At 38.6% G+C, this 19,079-nt stretch overlaps 1 protein-coding gene across 1 annotated transcript in view; it reads left to right on the forward strand.

Moving 5' to 3' along the window:
• The window catches only part of LOC131901271 (sulfotransferase 2A1-like), a 44,268-nt gene that overhangs the window by 21,172 nt on the left and 4,017 nt on the right, over positions 1-19,079 (forward strand). Inside the window, exons 4-5 of the mRNA XM_059252483.1 lie at positions 1,428-1,522; positions 18,384-18,561. Of these exons, the coding sequence (XP_059108466.1) occupies positions 1,428-1,522; positions 18,384-18,561 (273 nt within the window). The remainder of the gene's footprint in view (positions 1-1,427; positions 1,523-18,383; positions 18,562-19,079) is intronic.

Here is a 19,079-nt window from a genome sequence, read left to right on the forward strand (position 1 = left end):
TATATGTCATTAGCTTATGCTTAGTGCCATCCCTAAAATGCTTTTGCCTTTTTGTTTGTTTTCAGACAGGATCTGTTGTATCCCAGGTTGACCACAAATTTTCTATGTAATAGAAAAAGACATTGAACCTCTGGTCTTCTCTTGTCTTGACCTCCAGAGTTTTAGTCTTGCAGATGTATGCCACATTTGGCTTGGCTTTTAGGTTTTCTTTGGATGTGCATAGGTATGTGTGTTTACGCTGGTGTGGTTACAAATGTATAAATGTGGCTATTCTTGTGCCAAAGCTTGAGTGTGGAAGACAAACAACAACATCAGGTGTTGAGCCGTAATTTCTACCTTGTTTGAGACAGAGTCTCTTTCTTCTTGTTCATCACTGTGTGTGCCAGATTAGCTGGTCCCGGCTGTCATAGAAGGAGCACTAGGGTAACAAATTTACTGCATCACCATTGTTGAATGGTTCCTGAGGATTCAAACTCAGGTCCTCACACATGCAAAGCAAATGTTTTTCATTGAGACATCACCTGAGCCCAGCTTTCAATCTCTTTAAGTGGCTTAATTCTGTCATGTATTGTACAATTTATTTTCCCTCTACTACTTCTCTGCAGATCATTTTCACCCAGCTTTCAATAAAAAATTCTGTCATGTATTGTGCATTTCACTTCCCTCTACTACTTCTCTGTAGATCATTTGACCCCAGCTTTCAATCAAATCTTAGATTCCTTGAATTCATGCATCCTACTGCTCTGACCCTTGCTTAACTCTTAACTTCACTTCTGACTTGATTTAGTTAGGTCTTCAGATAATCATGAAAAATGCAAGTGTGCAATGGCATCTGAGAAATGTAGAGAGAGCTCTAGACCAAGAACAGTTAGGACACTGTGACTGTTGAGAATACATCACAGTAGCCCTGGTAATGTAATTGAAGCTTTGGAGTGAAGGTGGCATGCTATTCCTGGAAGGTCTCTAGTAGTCTGTGTTTAGGAGGCTAGGGTATTGAGGAGTCACTATTGAGAAGTGGTGGAACCTTAGAGGTAGATGCCAGGATGAGGGGATCTTCCTCCAAAAGTGGTAAGATAGACCTTTAGACATGATGGTAATATAAAGTCTAAGCATGGCCATGCAAAGACCCCTCTGGCTTACTGTATTGATATGATTGCTTTTCTCAAAATATGTCTCCATTATTGTAGCCCACCAGGAGGATGTTTCTATGAGGCATCAGGGGTAAAGCTGTGAGATGATAAGTTTACTAATGAACTTGATTTAATCAGGTCACTATCTGTGTTATGTGTTAAATGTCACGTTGTATACTGGAAACACAGTTTGATTTTTCTTAGTAAAGCTGTGTGCCATTTGCAGAAAAGAGAAGAATATCAGGCAGACCTCATTTCATTCTTCATAATCAACACTTTTCTCTTCCCTTCACATAGTGTTATGTGGATCATGGTTTGAGCACACCCGTGCCTGGCTGTCCATGAGAGAAAGTGACAACTTCCTGCTACTGAGCTACAAAGACATGAAACAGGTAGATTAAATTCTTACCTCAATCACAAGGTTTCTCACAAACTAACCCCATGCAGCACCTCACATTCTTCAGTATACCCATGTCAGTGGTAGGTCAATGAAGAGTCAATAAAAGTGAGATTATGCCCTATGTCTTTTATTGAGCTGCATCTGGAATTTTCTCTCCAGCCTCCTTGTCCATCACCCACAACTTCTTTGTCCTACTCCACCATGGGATAGGGTGGGGTTGCTCACATTTGTACTATAGGGTTTTTGATTTTGTCTATGGAACACATTTGATACACCTGATAACTCAGTGGTCAGTGGGGAATTTGTAAAGCAGCTTCATTCCACTGTTGTGCCCAAATGTATGTCATCTCCCCTTGATGGCAACAAGAGGAATGAAGACAGGAAATCTGTGAATCATGGGAGAGCACAAGTGCTGAAGTCACATGAACAGCACTGAGTGCCTGGGTATCTAGGTTATCCTTGTTTGTATGGTAGGATTGAGGTCAACCTTGACTAAAAGAGACATTGATTTACAAGATCATTAATTGAAATAATTTTAAGTTCATTTGTGTATTTTATTTTCATATAGTTAAAAATTTCTCCCTCTACTGATGGACACATAATAATGACACCAAGCATATAAGCACAAATATATTCAAATTTGATTAGCAACTCAAAAGTTTAGGTAGTTTGGAAATTATCAGTGAAAGATAACCATCATTTATATATCACAGATAAAAATATCAATTGTAATTTTTACTGAACAAGAAAAAACATATGCAGTCTGTCAGAGAAAACACTTCTCATCCTTAGATTAGTTCAAAAATTTAGTTAAGAATGAAAAGAAGAATTAAATTAAATTAAAAGGAAAAGAATCTTATAGCCACTGTGTACCTTTTAGAAGTAGACTCTGGTGATGATGAAGGTTACTGACAGCTGTAAATTTTTTGTTTTCATTTTTATTTCTCTTATAAAAATTTTTATTGTTTAAAAGAATTTTTAAATTTAAATGTATTTTGAATGTATTCTTTCTCTCCCACAATTTCTTCCAAATTTTCTCCTCCTCCTTATCCACACAAGCTTAAATTGTTTCTGAAAAACCAAACAAAATCCAAAGAAAACAAAATTCCTCCTGAAAGAAAACAAAATAAAACAATAACCAAAAAACCCACTGAACTGCAACCAAATAAAAGCATACACACACACACACACACACACACACACACACACACACACACACAACTGTGGAGTCTAGTACATGTTGGTCAACTACTCCTTCACATGAAGACTTTGTCTGCAGTGGTTGATATATCCAGTGTCACTTCATTGGAGACAATGGATTTTCCCTCTACCAGCAGGTATAAATGACAGTTCAGTTGTTAACCTTTACTCTAGTGGGTAGGTTTTCATTCATTTATTTTTAATAAATATAACAAAATAAAGTACAATATGATGAAATAATATTATCTCCTCTAAGTTGGACAAGACAAACCAATAGAAGGAAAACAGCACAAGAGAAGGCACAAGCAGAGACCCACATTATCATACATCCAGGAAGACCACAAAATTACTAATCTGTGGCCCTAACATATAAGCAGAGGATTGATGCAGACTGGTGTGGCACTATGCATGCTGCTCCAGTCTGTGGGTTCATATGAGCTTTTCTTATGTTGATGTGCATGGTCATGTTTTCTTAGTGTCCTCCCTCTTCTCTGGCTCTAACACTCTTCCTTCTCCTGAGAGTTGTCTGAGATTTAAAGTGAGAGATTTGGTAGAGACATACCATTTAGGGCTGATTGTTCAAAAGTATCTCAAACTCTGTGTATTCTCTGTCTGTGGATCTCTATTTTTCTCCTCAACTGCTTTGGGAGAAAACTTCTCCAATGGCGGCTGTACAAAGCACTATTCAGAGCATAGCAGATCACCATCTGGAGTCATTTTGTCACGAATTTTTCAGACCAGTATTATTTGATTTTACCCTAGGTTCCCAGTCTGTCTAGTCTCTGGTCCACAAAGCAGTGTCAGCTGTGTGTCCCATTTCATAGAGTAGGCCTTAAGTAAAATCAGTTATTTTCATATCAATCCCGTCAATGGTTACTCTCATGAGCTTTGTGGCATCATTGCCCTAGCTTATCTTGTAGGTAGGACTATGTAATAGGAAGTTTCCTGTCCCAACCACCTTGTCCCAAATAACTAACTCAGAGGCTGAATGTGAACTATAAATGCTCGGCTGATAGCTCAGGTTTGTAAGTAGCTAAGTCTTACCTTTAAATCAACCCATTTTTATTAATGTATGTATTGTCAGGTGTCTCATGGCTTTACCTGTCCTCTACCATGTCTTGTTTCCTGATCAGCTGGCTGGCATATCTCCTAAATCTGCTCTCCTTCCAATCATTCTCAATTTGGTTTTACTGCCTAACTTCCTGCCCAGCTACTGGTCTGTCAGCTCTTTATTAATCAATATGAGTAATACATATTCATAGTCTAGAAAGGATTGTTACAGATAATTTTCCCCTATTTGTCTAATTAAAAAGGAAGGTTTTCCCCTTAATAGAGTAAAACTATATACAGCTAAAACAGTTATTAAGTAAGAATTAGAGTAATCGTATCTGATCCATTTACATTTGGCAAAATTAGAGAAAATACTTAATTATCTATCTTATCTTGGTCTGTCTAAAATTTTGTATCTAATTTACTATCTATTATAACTAAGGAAAACTATAATTATAACTAGTCTTCAACTCCATCAAAGAACCCAGAAGAGTAAAAAGTTACCTAATGGCAGGGCATCAGGTTGCCTGGATAGTCATCCAATGCTGGCCTTCAGGCCAAGTATATCTGACAGACTTTTCTGTTAAGCAGGGAATATTGAAGGACTGTCCTACACTATCTTGGCAAAGTTCAGCAGTCCCATTTCTAGCACCCTGCTGGTCAAGTTCAGACAGTAACTGTTAGCAATTGAGGCAATGTCAGTTTCTTTACCTCTGTGGATAGCTTTTGCCATAAAGAAAACAAACTCCATATAGAATTTCTTTGATGCCCATCATCCTCTTTGAAGTAATTGTTGATTACTGTCTCACTGTCAGAAAAGTCTATGTTCTTAAAACATTTTAAATATTCTGTAGGTCTTTGAAGTGTTTGAAGATTGCCTATCTATATGAAATATACCTATGTATACCTATAAGACCTAACACAACTATACATTTGCTATTATAGATGACTATTAATCTATATTTCTTAACTATATATTACATTTTAAAATTAGCAGCATAAACATAATACCTGAAACAAGAGTTGAAATATACATACATTATAACAAAATTAACTTTAAATTTGTATCAATAAACCAAAATCCATATCAATATCAAACACATAAGATTAATGTTTGTTTTTTTTGGATTAAAGTAGATTCAATAGTCTACCCTTTTATCCTATCATTTCTATACCCCCTTTATCTTTTTCAGAACAAGATTCTTGAATCTAACCTCTTTCATTTGTCTTTTTTCTGACCATTATGTATAACAACTTGTAGCCAACCCTCCAAATAATGACAATCATAGTGTGTTATTGGGAACATGGGTGTAACTCTCCAGACTATTTGCAGTTGATTTTGACTTCTGGTAATCTTTTGGGGATCCTGAGAAAACTCAGGATTATGGTCAAGTTCTGACTGAAGTATTCTGTGAGGCTGGATCATCTCAGCCAGCAGCCTTGAAGTTGTTCTGATGCAGAACTCAGAGGGAACTGCAACAGACGGTCTCTCAAACATTACATCAGCTTGGTAACCCTTTCCACTGGAGATTTTTCAGGGGGTCTTTCTCATTCAAACCTGATTTTTCTTAACCCTGAATGACTCCAGAGCCTCTCATTTCCTGTGGAAATAAAATCAGAATTTCTTTCCCAAAGTAACATATCTTTTGACTTAAATTTTGAGGTCAAGATAGTTTTAAAATATATAGGTTGGTTTAATGTAGCAACTTTCATAATTAAATGTTTCTTTGCAGTTCTCATTTGTTGATGAGGAGTCAAAAATTTAAAGAGAATACAATAGCATACAGGATACAGACTCTTAGTGTGTTTTCCGTATTTATATGGCTTGTTGTTTAAGGAAATTTCTTTTTTTAAAAAACTATATTTTTTTTAATCAATGACCATATATATTCTTTTTTTCTCTCTCCCAAGCCTATACATATTTTTAAACACACTGTGACCTGTTTAGAGGCTCTCGTTAAAATTCTGTCCTTATTAAACATGGATAACAAAAAAGTGCTATGTAAATTAGATCACAGAATGCTCACACTAGCTCCTCCCCTTCAGTTCCCTGAGAGTCTAGTCTCATGGCAGAGGCGTGTTTACCATCAGCATTGGGAGCCATGTTTACTTCCTGACCTCTAGGAAGTTTCTAGTTCCATGCTGCCACATAGTAGCATGCTGCCAGCTGCTCATAAGCCCCATGTAAGTATTTGGTAGTAGGGCCTCTTAAAAGAGCCACCGCCTATTATTGTTGCTAGCACTAAGCCTGAAAGCCATCTCTTAAAGGAGCCATGCCTGTGCTCACTGCCAGCAAACCAAGACCACTGGCAAATAAGTCGCTATCAGCAATGCTTGACTACATTCTTGTGTGTCTAGGTTCCTTTTTTCAATTATTACTAAGAAATTTTTATTAAGAAATTTTATATTCATTTTACATACCAACCACAGATACCCCTCTCCTCCTTCCTCTTGCACCCCTGCATTCACCCCCAACCCAACCCACATTCCCCCCTCCTCCAAGGCAAGGTCTTTCCACAGGGAATCAGCTGAGCCTGGTACAGTAAGTTTAGACAGGTCCAAGCCCCTCCTCCCTGCAACAAGGCTGTGCAAGTTGTCCCACCATAGACACTGGGCTCCAAAATGCATGCTCAAGCACCAGGGACAGATCCTGAACCGACTTCCTGGAGGCCCCCTAAACAGTTCAAACTAAACAACAGTCTCACCTATCCAGAGGGCCTAGTTCAGTAACATGGGGGCTCCACAGCTGTTAGTCCACAGTTCATGCATTTCCACTAATTTGGCTGGCCATCTCTGTATGTTTCCCCATCATGATCTTGATGTACCTTGCTCATAGAATCCCTCCTCTCTCTCATCAAATGGACTCCTGGAGCTTGGCCTGGCTCCTGGCTATGGATCTCTGCATCTGCTTCCATCAGTCACGGGATGAAAGCTCTATGATGACAGTTAGTATAATCACCCATCTGATCACTGAAGTAGGCCAGTTCAGGCACCCTCTCAACTATTGCTAATAGTCTAAAGAGGGGTCATCCTTGTGGATTCCTAGGGACTTCCTTACCACTCTGTTTCTCCCTATTCCCATGATGTTTTTATTTATCATGTTATTTCTTTCATTGTTCTCCCAGTCTGTTCCTGTTCCAGCTCAAACCTGCCATTCCACTATGTTCTCATCCTCCCTTCCTTGCCCTCCATTAGCCCCTCACCCCTAGTTTGCTCATGTAGATATCATCCATTTCTTCTTCTCTGAGTGATCCATGCATCCCTCCTAGAATCCTCCCTGCTGGCTAGCCTCCCTGGAGTTGCCTGTTGCAGTCTAGATATCCTTTGCTTGAAATCTGGTATCCACATATGAGTGAGTACATACCATGTTTGTCCTTCTGAGTCTAGGTTACCTCACTCAGGAGGATATTTTCTAGTTCCATACATTTGCCTGCAAATTTCATGATGTCATTGTTTTTTACTGCTGAGTAGTACTCCAATGTGTGTATGTGCCACATTTTCTTCATCCATTCTTTGTTTGAGGGACACCAGGTTGTTTCTAGGTCTGGCTATTATGAACAATGCTGCTGTGAACATAGTTGTGTCCTTGTAGTATGACTGAGCATTCCTTGAGTATATGCGAAAGAAGGCTATAGCTGGGTCTTAAAGAAGATTGATTCCCAATTTTCTTTGAAACCACCATACTGATTTCCAGAGTGGCTGTACAAGTTTGCACTCCCACCAACAGTGGAGGAGTGTTTGCTTTCCTCCACATCCTCTCCAACATAAGCTGTCATCAGCGTTTTTGATCATGGTATCTCATAGTCATTTTTATTTGCATTTTCCTGATGACTAAAGATGTTGAGCAATTACTTAAATGTCTTTAGGCCATTTGAGATAAATCTGTTGATAATTCTCTGTTTAGCTCTGTAGCCCATTTTCTAATTGAATTGTTAGGTATTTTGATGTCTAGTTTCTTGAGTTCTTTACATATTTTGGAGGTCAGCCCTCTGTCAGATACGGGGTTGGTGAAGAGCTTTTCTCAATCAATAGGCTGTCATTTTGTCTTATTGACTGTGTCCTTTGCCCTACAAAAGCTTCTAAGTTTCAGGAGGTCCCATATATTAATTGTTGTCAGTGCTCAGTGTCAGTGCTGCTGGTGTTATATTTAGGAAGTGCTCTCCTGTGCTAATACATGCAAGACTTCTTCCTACTTCCCCTTTTATCAAGTTCAGTGTAACTGGATTTATGTTAAGGTCTTTGATCCACTTGGACTTGAGTTTTGTGCGTGGTGACAGATATGGATCTATTTGCAATCTTCTCCATGTTGACATTCAGTTATGCCAGCACCATTTGTTGAAGATGTCTTTTTCCCCCATTGTATGGTTTGGGCTTATTTGTCATCATTCAGGTGTTCATAGTTGTGCCGATTAATGTCAGGGTCTTCAATTAGATTCCATTTGTCCACATGTTGGTTTTTATGCTGGTACCAAGCTGTTTTTATTGCTATAGCTCTATAGTAGAGCTTGAAGTCAGGGACTGTGTTGCCTCCAGTAGTTGTTTTATTGTACAGGATTCTTTTAGCTATTCTGAGTTTTTTGTTTTTCCATATGAAGTTGAGTATTGTTCTTTCCAAATCTATGAGGAATTGTGTAGGGATTTTGATGGGGACTGCATTGAATCTGTAGATTGCTTTTGGTAAGATTGCCATTTTTACTATGTTAATCCTGCCTATCCATGAGCATGAGAGGTGTTCCCATTTTCTGACATCTTCTTCACTTTCTTTCTTCAGAGACTTAAAGTTCTTGTCATACATGTCCTTCACTTGCTTAGTTAGAGTTACCCCAAGATATTTTATATTATTTGTGGTTATTGCAAAGGGTGATGCTTCTCTGATTTCTTTATCAGCCCATTTATTATTTGTATATAATAGGAACATTACTGATTTTTTTTGAGTTAACCTTGTATCCCGCCACATTACAGAAGGAGTTTATGGGCTGTAGGAGTTCTCTGGCAGAATTTTTGGGGTAAATTATGTACACATATCATCTTGAAATATTGAAAGTTTGACTTCTCTCTTTCCAATTTCTATCCCTTTTATCTTGTTTTGTTGTCTTAGTGCTCTAGCTAAAACTTCAAGTGCTATGTTGAATAAATATGGGGAGAGTGGACAGCCTTGTCTTGTTCCTGATTTCAGTGGAATCGGTTAGATTTTCTCTCCATTTAATTTGATGTTGGCTGTTGGCTTGCTGTAAATTGCCTTTATGTTGTTTAGGACCTTTATCATGAAGAGTGATGGATTTTGTTGAAGGCTTGTTCAGCATCTAATGAGAGGATCATGAGGTTTTCTTTTTTAAGTTTATTTATATGGTGTATTACATTGACAGATTTGCATATATTGAAATATCCTTGCATCTCTGAGATGAAGCCTACTTGGTTATGGTGGATAATTTTTTCATGTGTTCTTGGATTAGGTTTGCCAATATTTTATTGAGTATTTTTGCATCAATGTGTACAAGGGAGATTGGCCTGTAATTCTCTTTCTTTGTTGCATCTTTGTGTGGTTTGGGTATCAGAGCAACTGTAGCCTCATAAAAAAGAGTTTGTTAATGTTGCTCTGTTTCTGTTGTGTGGAACAATTTGAAGAATATTGGTATTAGCTCTTCTTTGAAAATCTTGTAGAATTCTGTTCTGAAGCCACATGGACCGGGTTTTTTTTTCCCCTTTGATTGAGAGACTTTTACTGATTGTTTCTATTTCCTTACAGATTATTGGTCTATTTAAATTGTTTATCTGGTCCTGATTTTATTTTGGTATGTGGTACCTATCCAGAAAATTGTCCATTTCTTTCAGGTGGAGTACAGGTTTTGAAGTATGACCTGACAATTGTCTGGATTTCCTCAATGTCTGTTATTAATGTCTCCCTTTTCATTTCTGATGTTGTTACAATTGTCTGGATTTCCTCAATGTCTGTTGTTAATGTCTCCCTTTTCATTTCTGATTTTGTTAATTTGCATTCTCTCTCTCTCTCTCTCTCTCTCTCTCTCTCTCTCTCTCTCTCTCTCTTTTATTTAATTTGGATAAGGGCTTGTCTATCTTGTTGATTTTCTTAAAGAAACAACTTGTTGTTTCATTGTTTCTTTGTATTGTTCTCTTTGTTGATTTCAGCCCTCAATTTGATTATTTCCTGGTATTTTTTCTCCTGGGTGAGTTTGTTTCTTTTTGTTCTAGAACTTTCAGGTATGCCATTTAGTCACTAGTGTGAGATTCCTCCATCTTCTTTATGTGGGCATTCAGTGCTATGAATTTTCCTCTTAGCACTGCTTTCATAGTGTCCCATAAGTTTGGGTATTTTTTACTTTTATTTTCATTGAATTCTAGGAAATCTTTGATTTCTTTGTTTATGTCTTCCTTGACACATTGTTTATTCAGTGAGAATTATTCAATTTCCATGAGATTGTAGGGTTCTGTAATTTTTCTTTTGTTGAATTCTAACTTTAAGCCATCATGGTTGACTTATAAAATACAGGAGATTATTCTAATTTTTTATGTATCTGTTGAGATTTGCTTTGTGACCAACTATCTGGTCAATTTTAGAGAAGGTTCCATGGGGTGCTGAGAAGAAGGTGTATTCTTTTTTGTTAGGGCAGAGTATTCTGTAGATATCTATTAAGTCCATTTGAGTCATAATTTGTTAGGTCCCTTCTTTCTCTGTTAAGTTCCAGTCTGGTATATCTATCCAGTGGTGAGAGTGGGGTGTTGAAATCTCTAACTACTAGTGTGTGGGGTTTGAAGTGCAATTTCAGCTTTAGTAATGTTTGGGGCATAAATTTTCAGAATTAAGACTTCATCTTGATGGATTTTCTCTGTGATAAATATGTAGTGTCTTTCCCGATCTCTTTCAAATGATTTTAATTTGAATTATATTTTGTTAGATATTAGAATAGCTACACGACCTTGCTTCTTAAGTCCATTTGATTGGCAAGTCTCTTCCCAGCCTTTTACTCTGAGGTAGTATCTGGCTTTGAAGTCAAGGTGTGTTTCTTTTATGCAGCAGAAGGAAATACCCTGTTTCTGTATCCATTCTGTTAGCCTGTGACTTTTTTATAGGCAAATTGAGACCACTAATATTCATAGATATTAATGACCAGTGATTGTTAATTCCTGTTATTTTTTGGTACTGTTGTGTTTCTCTTCTTTGGTATTTGTTGATATGGGATTATATGAGGTGGTTTTGTTTTCCCCAAAATATTGTGTACCTTAATAAACTTATCTGGGGTCAGAGAACAGAAAAGCTACAAGATACTTAGGCTAGAAAATGTTAGCATATGCCTTTAATCCTAGCATTCCAGGGACAGAAATCCCTGTGGATCTCTGTGAGTTCAAGGCCGCATTGGAAACAACCAGGCATGGTGACTCATGCCTTTAATCCCAGAAAGCAGTCTTTAATCCCAAGGAGTGGTGGTAGAAAGCAGAAAGGTTTATAAGGCGTGAGGACCAGAAACGAGAAGCATTTAGCTGGTTAGGCATTTGGCTGGTTAAGCATTTGGCTGGTTAAGCATTTGGCTGGTTAAGCGTTCAGGATTTCGAGCAACAGTTCAGCTGAAAGCCACTGGGATGAGGACACAGAAGCTTCCAGTCTGAGGAAACAAGACCAGCTGAGGATCCGGCAAGGTGAGATAGCTGTGGCTCGTTCTGTCTCTCTGATCTACCAGCATTAACCCCAATAACTGGCCTCGGGTTTGATTTTATTAGTAAGACTCTCTAAGATTCATGCTACAACCAGTGATTGTTAATTCCTGTTATTTTTTGGTACTGTTGTGTTTCTCTTCTTTGGCATTTGTTGATATGGGATTATCCTTTGCCTGTATTTTCATGGATGTATCTAACTTCCTTAGTTTTGAATTTTTCTTCTCGTGCTTTCTAAAGGGCCAGATTTGCAGATAGGTATTGTTTAAATATGTATTTATCATGGAATATTTTCTTTACTCTATGACGATTGAGAGTTTTGCTGAGTTCAATAGTCTGTGTTGGCATCCATGGTCTCTTAGTGTCTGCATAATGTCTGACCAGGACCTTCTGGCTTTTAGAGTCTCCATTAAGAAGTCAGGTGTTATTCTGAAGTGTGTGCCTTTATATGTTATTTGGCTTTTTTTCCTTTGCAGCTCTTAATATTTTTTCTTTTGTCTGTATGTTTAGTGGCTTGATTATTAAGTGGCAAGGGGACATTTTTTTTTTTTGGATCCAGTCTATTTGGCATTTTGTAAGCTTCTTGTATCTTTACAGGCATTTCCTTCTTTAGGTTGGGAATGTTTCTTCTATGATTTGTTGAATATTTTCAGTGCCTTTGAGTTGGTATCCTTTTTCTATCCCTATTATTCTTAGGTTTGGTCTTTTCATATTGTCCCAATTTTCTGGGAAATTTTGTGTTATATGTTTGTCAGCTTTAGTATTTTCCTTGACTGATGAATCTATTTCCTCTATCATATCTTCAGTGCCAGAGTTTCTCTCTTCCTTCTTTTGCATTATGTTGGTTATGCTTGCATCTGTGTTTCCTATTCATTTACTCAGTTTTTCTATTTCCTGCATTCCCTCAATTTGTCTTTTTTTGTTGCCTCTATTTCATTTTTCAAATTTTGAACTGTGTCCTAACCCTGTTTAATTGCTTTTTATTACCTCTTTTTAAGGGATTAATTGATTTCTTCCAATTTTTTGTCTTTTTCTCAATTTCTTTAGGGGAATTTGTCATTTCATCTTTAATGGCCTCTATCATCTTCTTAAAGTCATTTTCAAGATCAATTTCTTCTGCTTCTTCTGTGTTAGGATGTTCAGGTCTTGCTAATGTGGAACCACTATGTTCTGATGGTGCCATGTTGGTATTTATGTTGTTGACTGTATTTTTGCATTTGCATCTACACGTCTCTTCCTCAACTCGGTGTAAGCAGTATCTATGTCTGAGGGAGACTCTCTTGGTCCAACTGATACTTTTGATCTAACTGGAGCTCTTGGTTCAATTGGTGCTGTTGGACTCTGTGTCTCAGGGAGCAGCTCTTAATCCAGTTGGCACTAGTGGGCTCTGTCTTGGGGAGTAGCTATTCCCAGTTGGTACAGGGTGCACTTATAGTGGTTACTGGTGCCACAGGGTGTGGTTGGCTTGAAGAGGGGGGAGGGCAGATATGGCTCCCTTGTTCCTGGGGCTCTAGTGACTTGGGGAGAGGGGCACAGAATGTGCCCCTAGGGCCTAGAGGCTAGAGACCTGGTCTGCACTGTCCAGAGATGGGGCTCGACTTGTTCCCTATTGGTGCGAGGGGGGGGCTTATAGCTACTGTTGTCACTGGTGTTGCAGGGGATTATTGGATTGGCAAGTAGGGCTCTAGGGCTGTACTGCCTGAGCTGTAAGGGGAGAGGCATGGAACATATCCCCTGGTTCTATGGGTCAGAGAACTGGTCTGCACAGTCAGGAGATGGGGCCTTACCATTTCCTAAGTGGTGCAGGGTGGGCTTATGGCTCCAGCGGTCTCTAGTGCCACATGGAATGGTTATCTTGGGGAGGGGGTGGGGCTCTAGGAGCCTTTTATAAGCTTTGTCAGATTTTATGGGGAAATTTCAGCCACACATTGGAATACCATATGTAAAGGGACATTTCCTATCGCAACTTCCGAGTCCCAAATAACCGAATCTGAGGCTGAGTATGAATTGTAAATGTTCAGCTGATAGCTTAGGCATGTTATCAGTTCAATTTTACATTTAAATTAACCCATTTCTATTAATCTATTAATGCCTGGTGGCTTGTCATTTTACCTGTCCTCTAGCATGTCTTGCTTCCTGGGTGGTTGGCTGGCAGCTCTCCTGGCACCACCTTCTTTTTCCCATCCTTCTCAATTTGGCTTTCCCATTTACCTTGCTGCCCAGCTACCTGCCTGTCAGTTTTTTATTAAACAATGTGAATAATACAGATTCATAATGTAGAAAAAGATTGCACTACAGCAGAAACCCTGGTAGATCAAAGGGTTTGTGGCTGGCTTCATGTTTACATTTCTTTTTTGATGGTATGCAAAGTACATTCCTGTTGCAAAGATGCTAGAAAGTAGGGATGAAAACTCTTTGTAGTCACCAGCCAAGCATCTCCATGTTCAATGAGTTATGAAGGTGTTGTCTTCAGCAACAGTACCTTGCTATCAGTGTGAAGAGCAATCTAAAGCCTGTGTTGTTAGGAGTTCCCATGAGATCTCTTTGGTCAACAACTCAATTAGGTGTAAACAAATCTCAGAAATAGAAAAGTCTATGGTGACAAGAGATGACCATTTAGGACACCATCTTCCCCATTATTATATTATTTAGATGGTATATATATATGTGTGTGTGTGTGTGTGTGTGTGTGTACATATATACATACATATATGTCTGTGTGTATTCATTCATATATATATATATATATAAAGAAGTTACTACTATTGGGTAGAATATGTTCCCTCAAATGTCCCTTAGTTTTTGATGTATCTCCTAATAGTCCCTCCTCCAAGTCTCTCACCTTTCACCCTCCCCACATGATCTTACCATTCAAGCACATAGGTATCTATACATAATTTGCCCTCTATATCTAGATTTTTTTATAATTATTATGTGCTGTAGGGACTCACTTAATTTATTCAGCCTATTTGGTGTTCTGTATGCTTCTTTCACTTTGATAGGCATGTTCTTCTTTAGGTTAGAGAAATTTTCTTGTATGATTTTTTTGAAAATATTTTCTGTGCCTTTAACCTGGGTTTTCATCTTCTTCCTCTCTTCTTATTATTAGATTTGTTCTGTTCATACTGTCCCAGATAGCCTGCATGTTTTGTGATGGGTATTTTTTATATTTAACATTTTCTTTGACAAATGTATCCATTTCTTCTATTTTATCTTTAGTGTCTGAGATTCTCTCATCCATATCTTATATTCTATTCATGAAGCACACATCTGAGCTTCCTGTTTGAGTTCCTTGGTTTTTCTTTTGCAGATTTCTTTCAATTTGGTTTTCTTTATTGATTTTATTTCTACTTTAAGGTATTGAATGGTTTATTTATTTTCTTCCACTGTTTGTGTTTTCATAGATTTCTTTATGAGATTTACTCTTTTCCCTCTTTAAGGACCTCTATCATCTCCATGCATGCTATTTTATGGTCATTTTCTTGTTCTGCAGCTATGTTGAATTACTCAGTGCCTGTTGTAGTATGGTTGCTGGGCTCTACCGAAAACACACTGTCTTGGATGTTATTAACTGTGCTTTTAGGTTGGCATCTAAGCATCTGGGATTGGGAAAACTATAATTCTAGGTGGTGATATCTGGTCTTGTCTTTGTTGGGTTGGTTCCTCCTTCCTAATTTTTTGTTGCTCTGCCTGGTACTTAGGAGAGTGTGGTGGCTGTGTGTTGCCTTGTAGGAAATTATTCTGGGATCCTGATAGATGTGGACACTGGGAGTTCCAGGTTAAATGTTTCCAGATATAGAAAGCTGACACTTAGGAATGGGGATCACCTAGGAGGAGGTCATTAGAAGCTTCATAAGAGGGAAGAGAGCAGAGTTTTCCACAGGAGCTGCTTAGTTAGTAACCTGAGAATGTGGCCACTGAGTGAGGTCAGGCCACAGCAGAAGTTCAATATAAAGCTTTTGAGAGATTAAGGGATGGACTTGGAAGAATGGAGGAAGAAATGAAGATCTACAGTCAGCCTATTTACTTCCCTGGTTAGGGTGGCCTGTAGGTGCTTACAGGATTTGCTAGGACAAAACAATGTGAAGGAAGAAGGAATTTTGGAACTTAAGACTTGTGTTATCAATATGAGACAGGGACATTTGTAGGAGAGAGACTGTAGCACCTGTTCTACACAGAACTGGGAATGAGACTAGGAGACTGGACTTGAAGGAGCAAATAGAGATGTGAAGATTTGCATTTAGTGTAACTGCTTCCATGCCCAGCTTGTTCTGTGGGTTCCCAGGAAATGCATGATGGAGTTGAAGTGTGGAACAAATCAATGCATTGGTGTTGGAATGTTACGAGGTGTCTTGGAGATCCACTAGGGATGTGGGTGGCGAAACCGGTGTTCTGCTACAGAGCTGGTAGAAAGGCTGGACAATTGGTCTTAAAGGAATGAGGGGGAGGTGAAGATCTGTAGTTAGCTTACCTCTTCCCTGGCCAGAGTGGTCTTTGGTTCCCCAAAGAGGGCCTGTTGGAGTTGGATATTGGGATAGTACAATGAATTGGAGGAATGAGGTTAGAAGGTCTGTGGAATCCATTCTAGGTGAGTGGGGGGAGTTGCCACAGATTTTCTGTGGCATAACTGGGCATGAGACTGGGGAATTGGATCTGGAAGAACACAGTGAAAGGTAAAAATCTGCAGTCAGCCTACCTGCTTCCCTGGCAGTAGTCAAAAAATAATTCTTAATGAAAAATATTAAGGAGCAAGAAAAACAGGAAAATTGGAATATTCAAAAGGAATTTGATCTCTTAATATTGTCATCCAGGAACAGAAAGTTTCCACATAAGTAGCAATACTAAAGACTCTTTTGTCTTTTGGAAAATCTTTTACTTTCTCATCATAAAATTCAATATTCCTCAGGAAACTTCCTTGCTCAGATATCTCTGTTGCATTGTAGTGCAGTTTCCCATAAGTTTTCTGTCAAACCATTCAACATATTTGTTTTCTGTTCTTGACATAGCTGCTTACCTTCCCATGTATTATTAACTGATTCTAATATTAAATATATAATAAAAGTTTTGAGACAATGATACATTAAGATACCCAGGAAAAGAACTGGAATTCAAAGCACAATCGAAGATTGTGCCTTCTTGTGACTATTTTCTAATATTAACCCACTTGTGACAGTGCACAGTTGTAATTCCAGGATATGCATATCTGCTGTGGGATGTTCCGTATGGCAAATGTGTTGCTAATTAGTCAATAAATAAAACACTGATTGGCCATTGGCCAGGCAGGAAGTGTAGGCAGGACAAGGAGGAGAATAAAGCTGGAAAGTGGAAGGCTGAGTCAGAGAGACACTGCCAGCCGCCATGATGACAAACAGCATGTGAAGATGCCGGTAAGCCATGAGCCATGTGGCAAGGTATAGATTAATGGAAATGGATTAATTTAAGCTGTAAGAACAGTTAACAAGAAGCCTGCCACGGCCATACAGTTTGTAACCAATATAAGTCTCTGTTTACTTGGTCGGGTCTGAGGCTGTGGGACTGGCAGGTGATAGAGATTTGTCCTGACTGTGGGCCAGGCAGGAAAACTCAAGCTACACATATCTGAAGTAAGATATCTGTGAATGTAATGCCCATCTGAATTAGAACATGAGGTAAAACTCAAAACTATTGTCTCCCAGAAGTATGTGGTGATATTTTATTTGTGCTGAAATATGATGATATTTTATTTTTATGCTAATAAATAAAGTTTGCCTGGAGATCAGAGGTCATAGCCAGCCATAAACAGAAGTCAGGCAGTGGTAGCACACGCCCTTAATCCAATCACATGGCAGGCAGAGTCTCTGTGTGTTCAAGGACTCAGCAAAAGACAGTGACACACATCTTTAATTCCAGTGCCAACCATAGAGACCTGGAGGTCTGTGTAGACAGGCAGTGATGAGAAAGTGAGGTGGCTGGGCTAAGAGCCAATGAGAAGGCAGAAGAGCAAGGCAATAAAAGTGCAGGTTAGACAGGAAGAAGCTGGTTCTCTTGGGAAGCTACGGCATCATGATGAGCTAAAGTTAGTTGTTGGCTATCACTAGCTTTATGATAGCTTTCTAAAGCTTTCATCCCTGTATTTGGCTCTGTGTTTCTTATTTAATTAGACTGCTTAGAATTTCATCTAGAGAAGTACCCCCAAGTAATAATTATTATCAGTCTTATGAAAGTGTAAAACTATATTATTCTCATTTACCCATAGGATACAATATTACATGGTGTAAACATTAACCTCTCTCAAATTCTTTGTGCACATTGACTTTTTTCTCAAGGATAATTGTCTAGAATTATTTCTATAAGTATCTTTGAAGACCACAGGGCAGATTGAGTATGGTGGGGCACACCTTTAATGCCAGCACTTAGGTGCCAAAGGCATGTTTGTGGATCTCTGATCTCTTTAAGTTTGAAGTCAGTCTGTTCTCCAGATCAACATCCATCCCATGAGACAGGGCCCTATATTGAGACACTTCTCAAGAATAAAGACCCCAGTGCATTTAGTAGGTGGGTTGTCACACACCTGTGAATACATTACTACAGAGATAAAAGCAGGAGGATCAGATGTTCAAGGACTTCATCCACTTTGAAGTAAGTTTGAGAACAGCATTAGTTATGAGACACTGTCTCTAATATCCTCCCCTCCCTAGAAGAAATTTCAGCCTCTGTCTTTTAGGGCTGCAAGATCGGCCACATTGCAAGCCCACACAATATACAAATGCTGTGGGTTTCCTACTCTGTCTACATTGCCTGTATCTTTCCTAAAACCTTTTTAGTGTTTTCTCATTTAACATTGCCATTTCTTCCTTCATGTCCCTTTTCACCCTCCATCCATAGTTCCCATCTCTGCATCTGTTCTCTCAGAGCTTTCTGTTGATTACCTTCATTTTTGTTTCTTCTTCTTTTAGGACACAAAGAGCACTATAAAGAAGATTTGTGACTTCCTAGGAAAAAGATTAGAGCCAGATGAGCTGGATATGGTACTCAAGTACAGCTCCTTCCAAGCCATGAAGGAAAATAAAATGTCCAATTTCAGTCTCCTGACAAAAAATGTGGCTGCTAATGATTTGGTTCTCTTGAGAAAAGGTGAAGAAATTTTTGAGCTTTAAATGATGTCAGAACATGTGAAGGGCTTGGTGTTTTAAAAAGACTCTAAGAAAAAGTTGGGAATGTTTCAGAAGTCATTGCTCATCATATCATAGTTTCTCACAGACCTTAAGATTAGTCATTCCATGGTGATGATGTAGGCTTCAGTAGCTCTGAAAAAATTGATTTATTCTGGCTGAGCATCTTGGGTTTGCAAATGGTTGTGTCCAATACCCTAAATGGAAAACAAAAGGGTAGACATGTTGCAATGAGGTCTGGTAAGGATTCTTATATCATAAAAATCTAAAGAAAACATGTAGTGCATAGGGCCAAACATATACCTGGGATGATAACCACAGAAAAACTTCCATTCATGGCTGGAAAAGATGTCGAACATGTCAAGATTGCTGTCCCACACTAGGGTGAGAATAGACCCCATAAAGACTGAGCAAATTATTTACCAGTGTTACAATCTGATGATGTTTATTAACTTAAAATGAGATTTCTTCAGGGTCAGG

Source organism: Peromyscus eremicus, unplaced genomic scaffold, assembly GCF_949786415.1.
Source record: "Peromyscus eremicus unplaced genomic scaffold, PerEre_H2_v1 PerEre#2#unplaced_67, whole genome shotgun sequence".
NCBI classification, from domain to species: Eukaryota; Metazoa; Chordata; class Mammalia; order Rodentia; family Cricetidae; genus Peromyscus; species Peromyscus eremicus.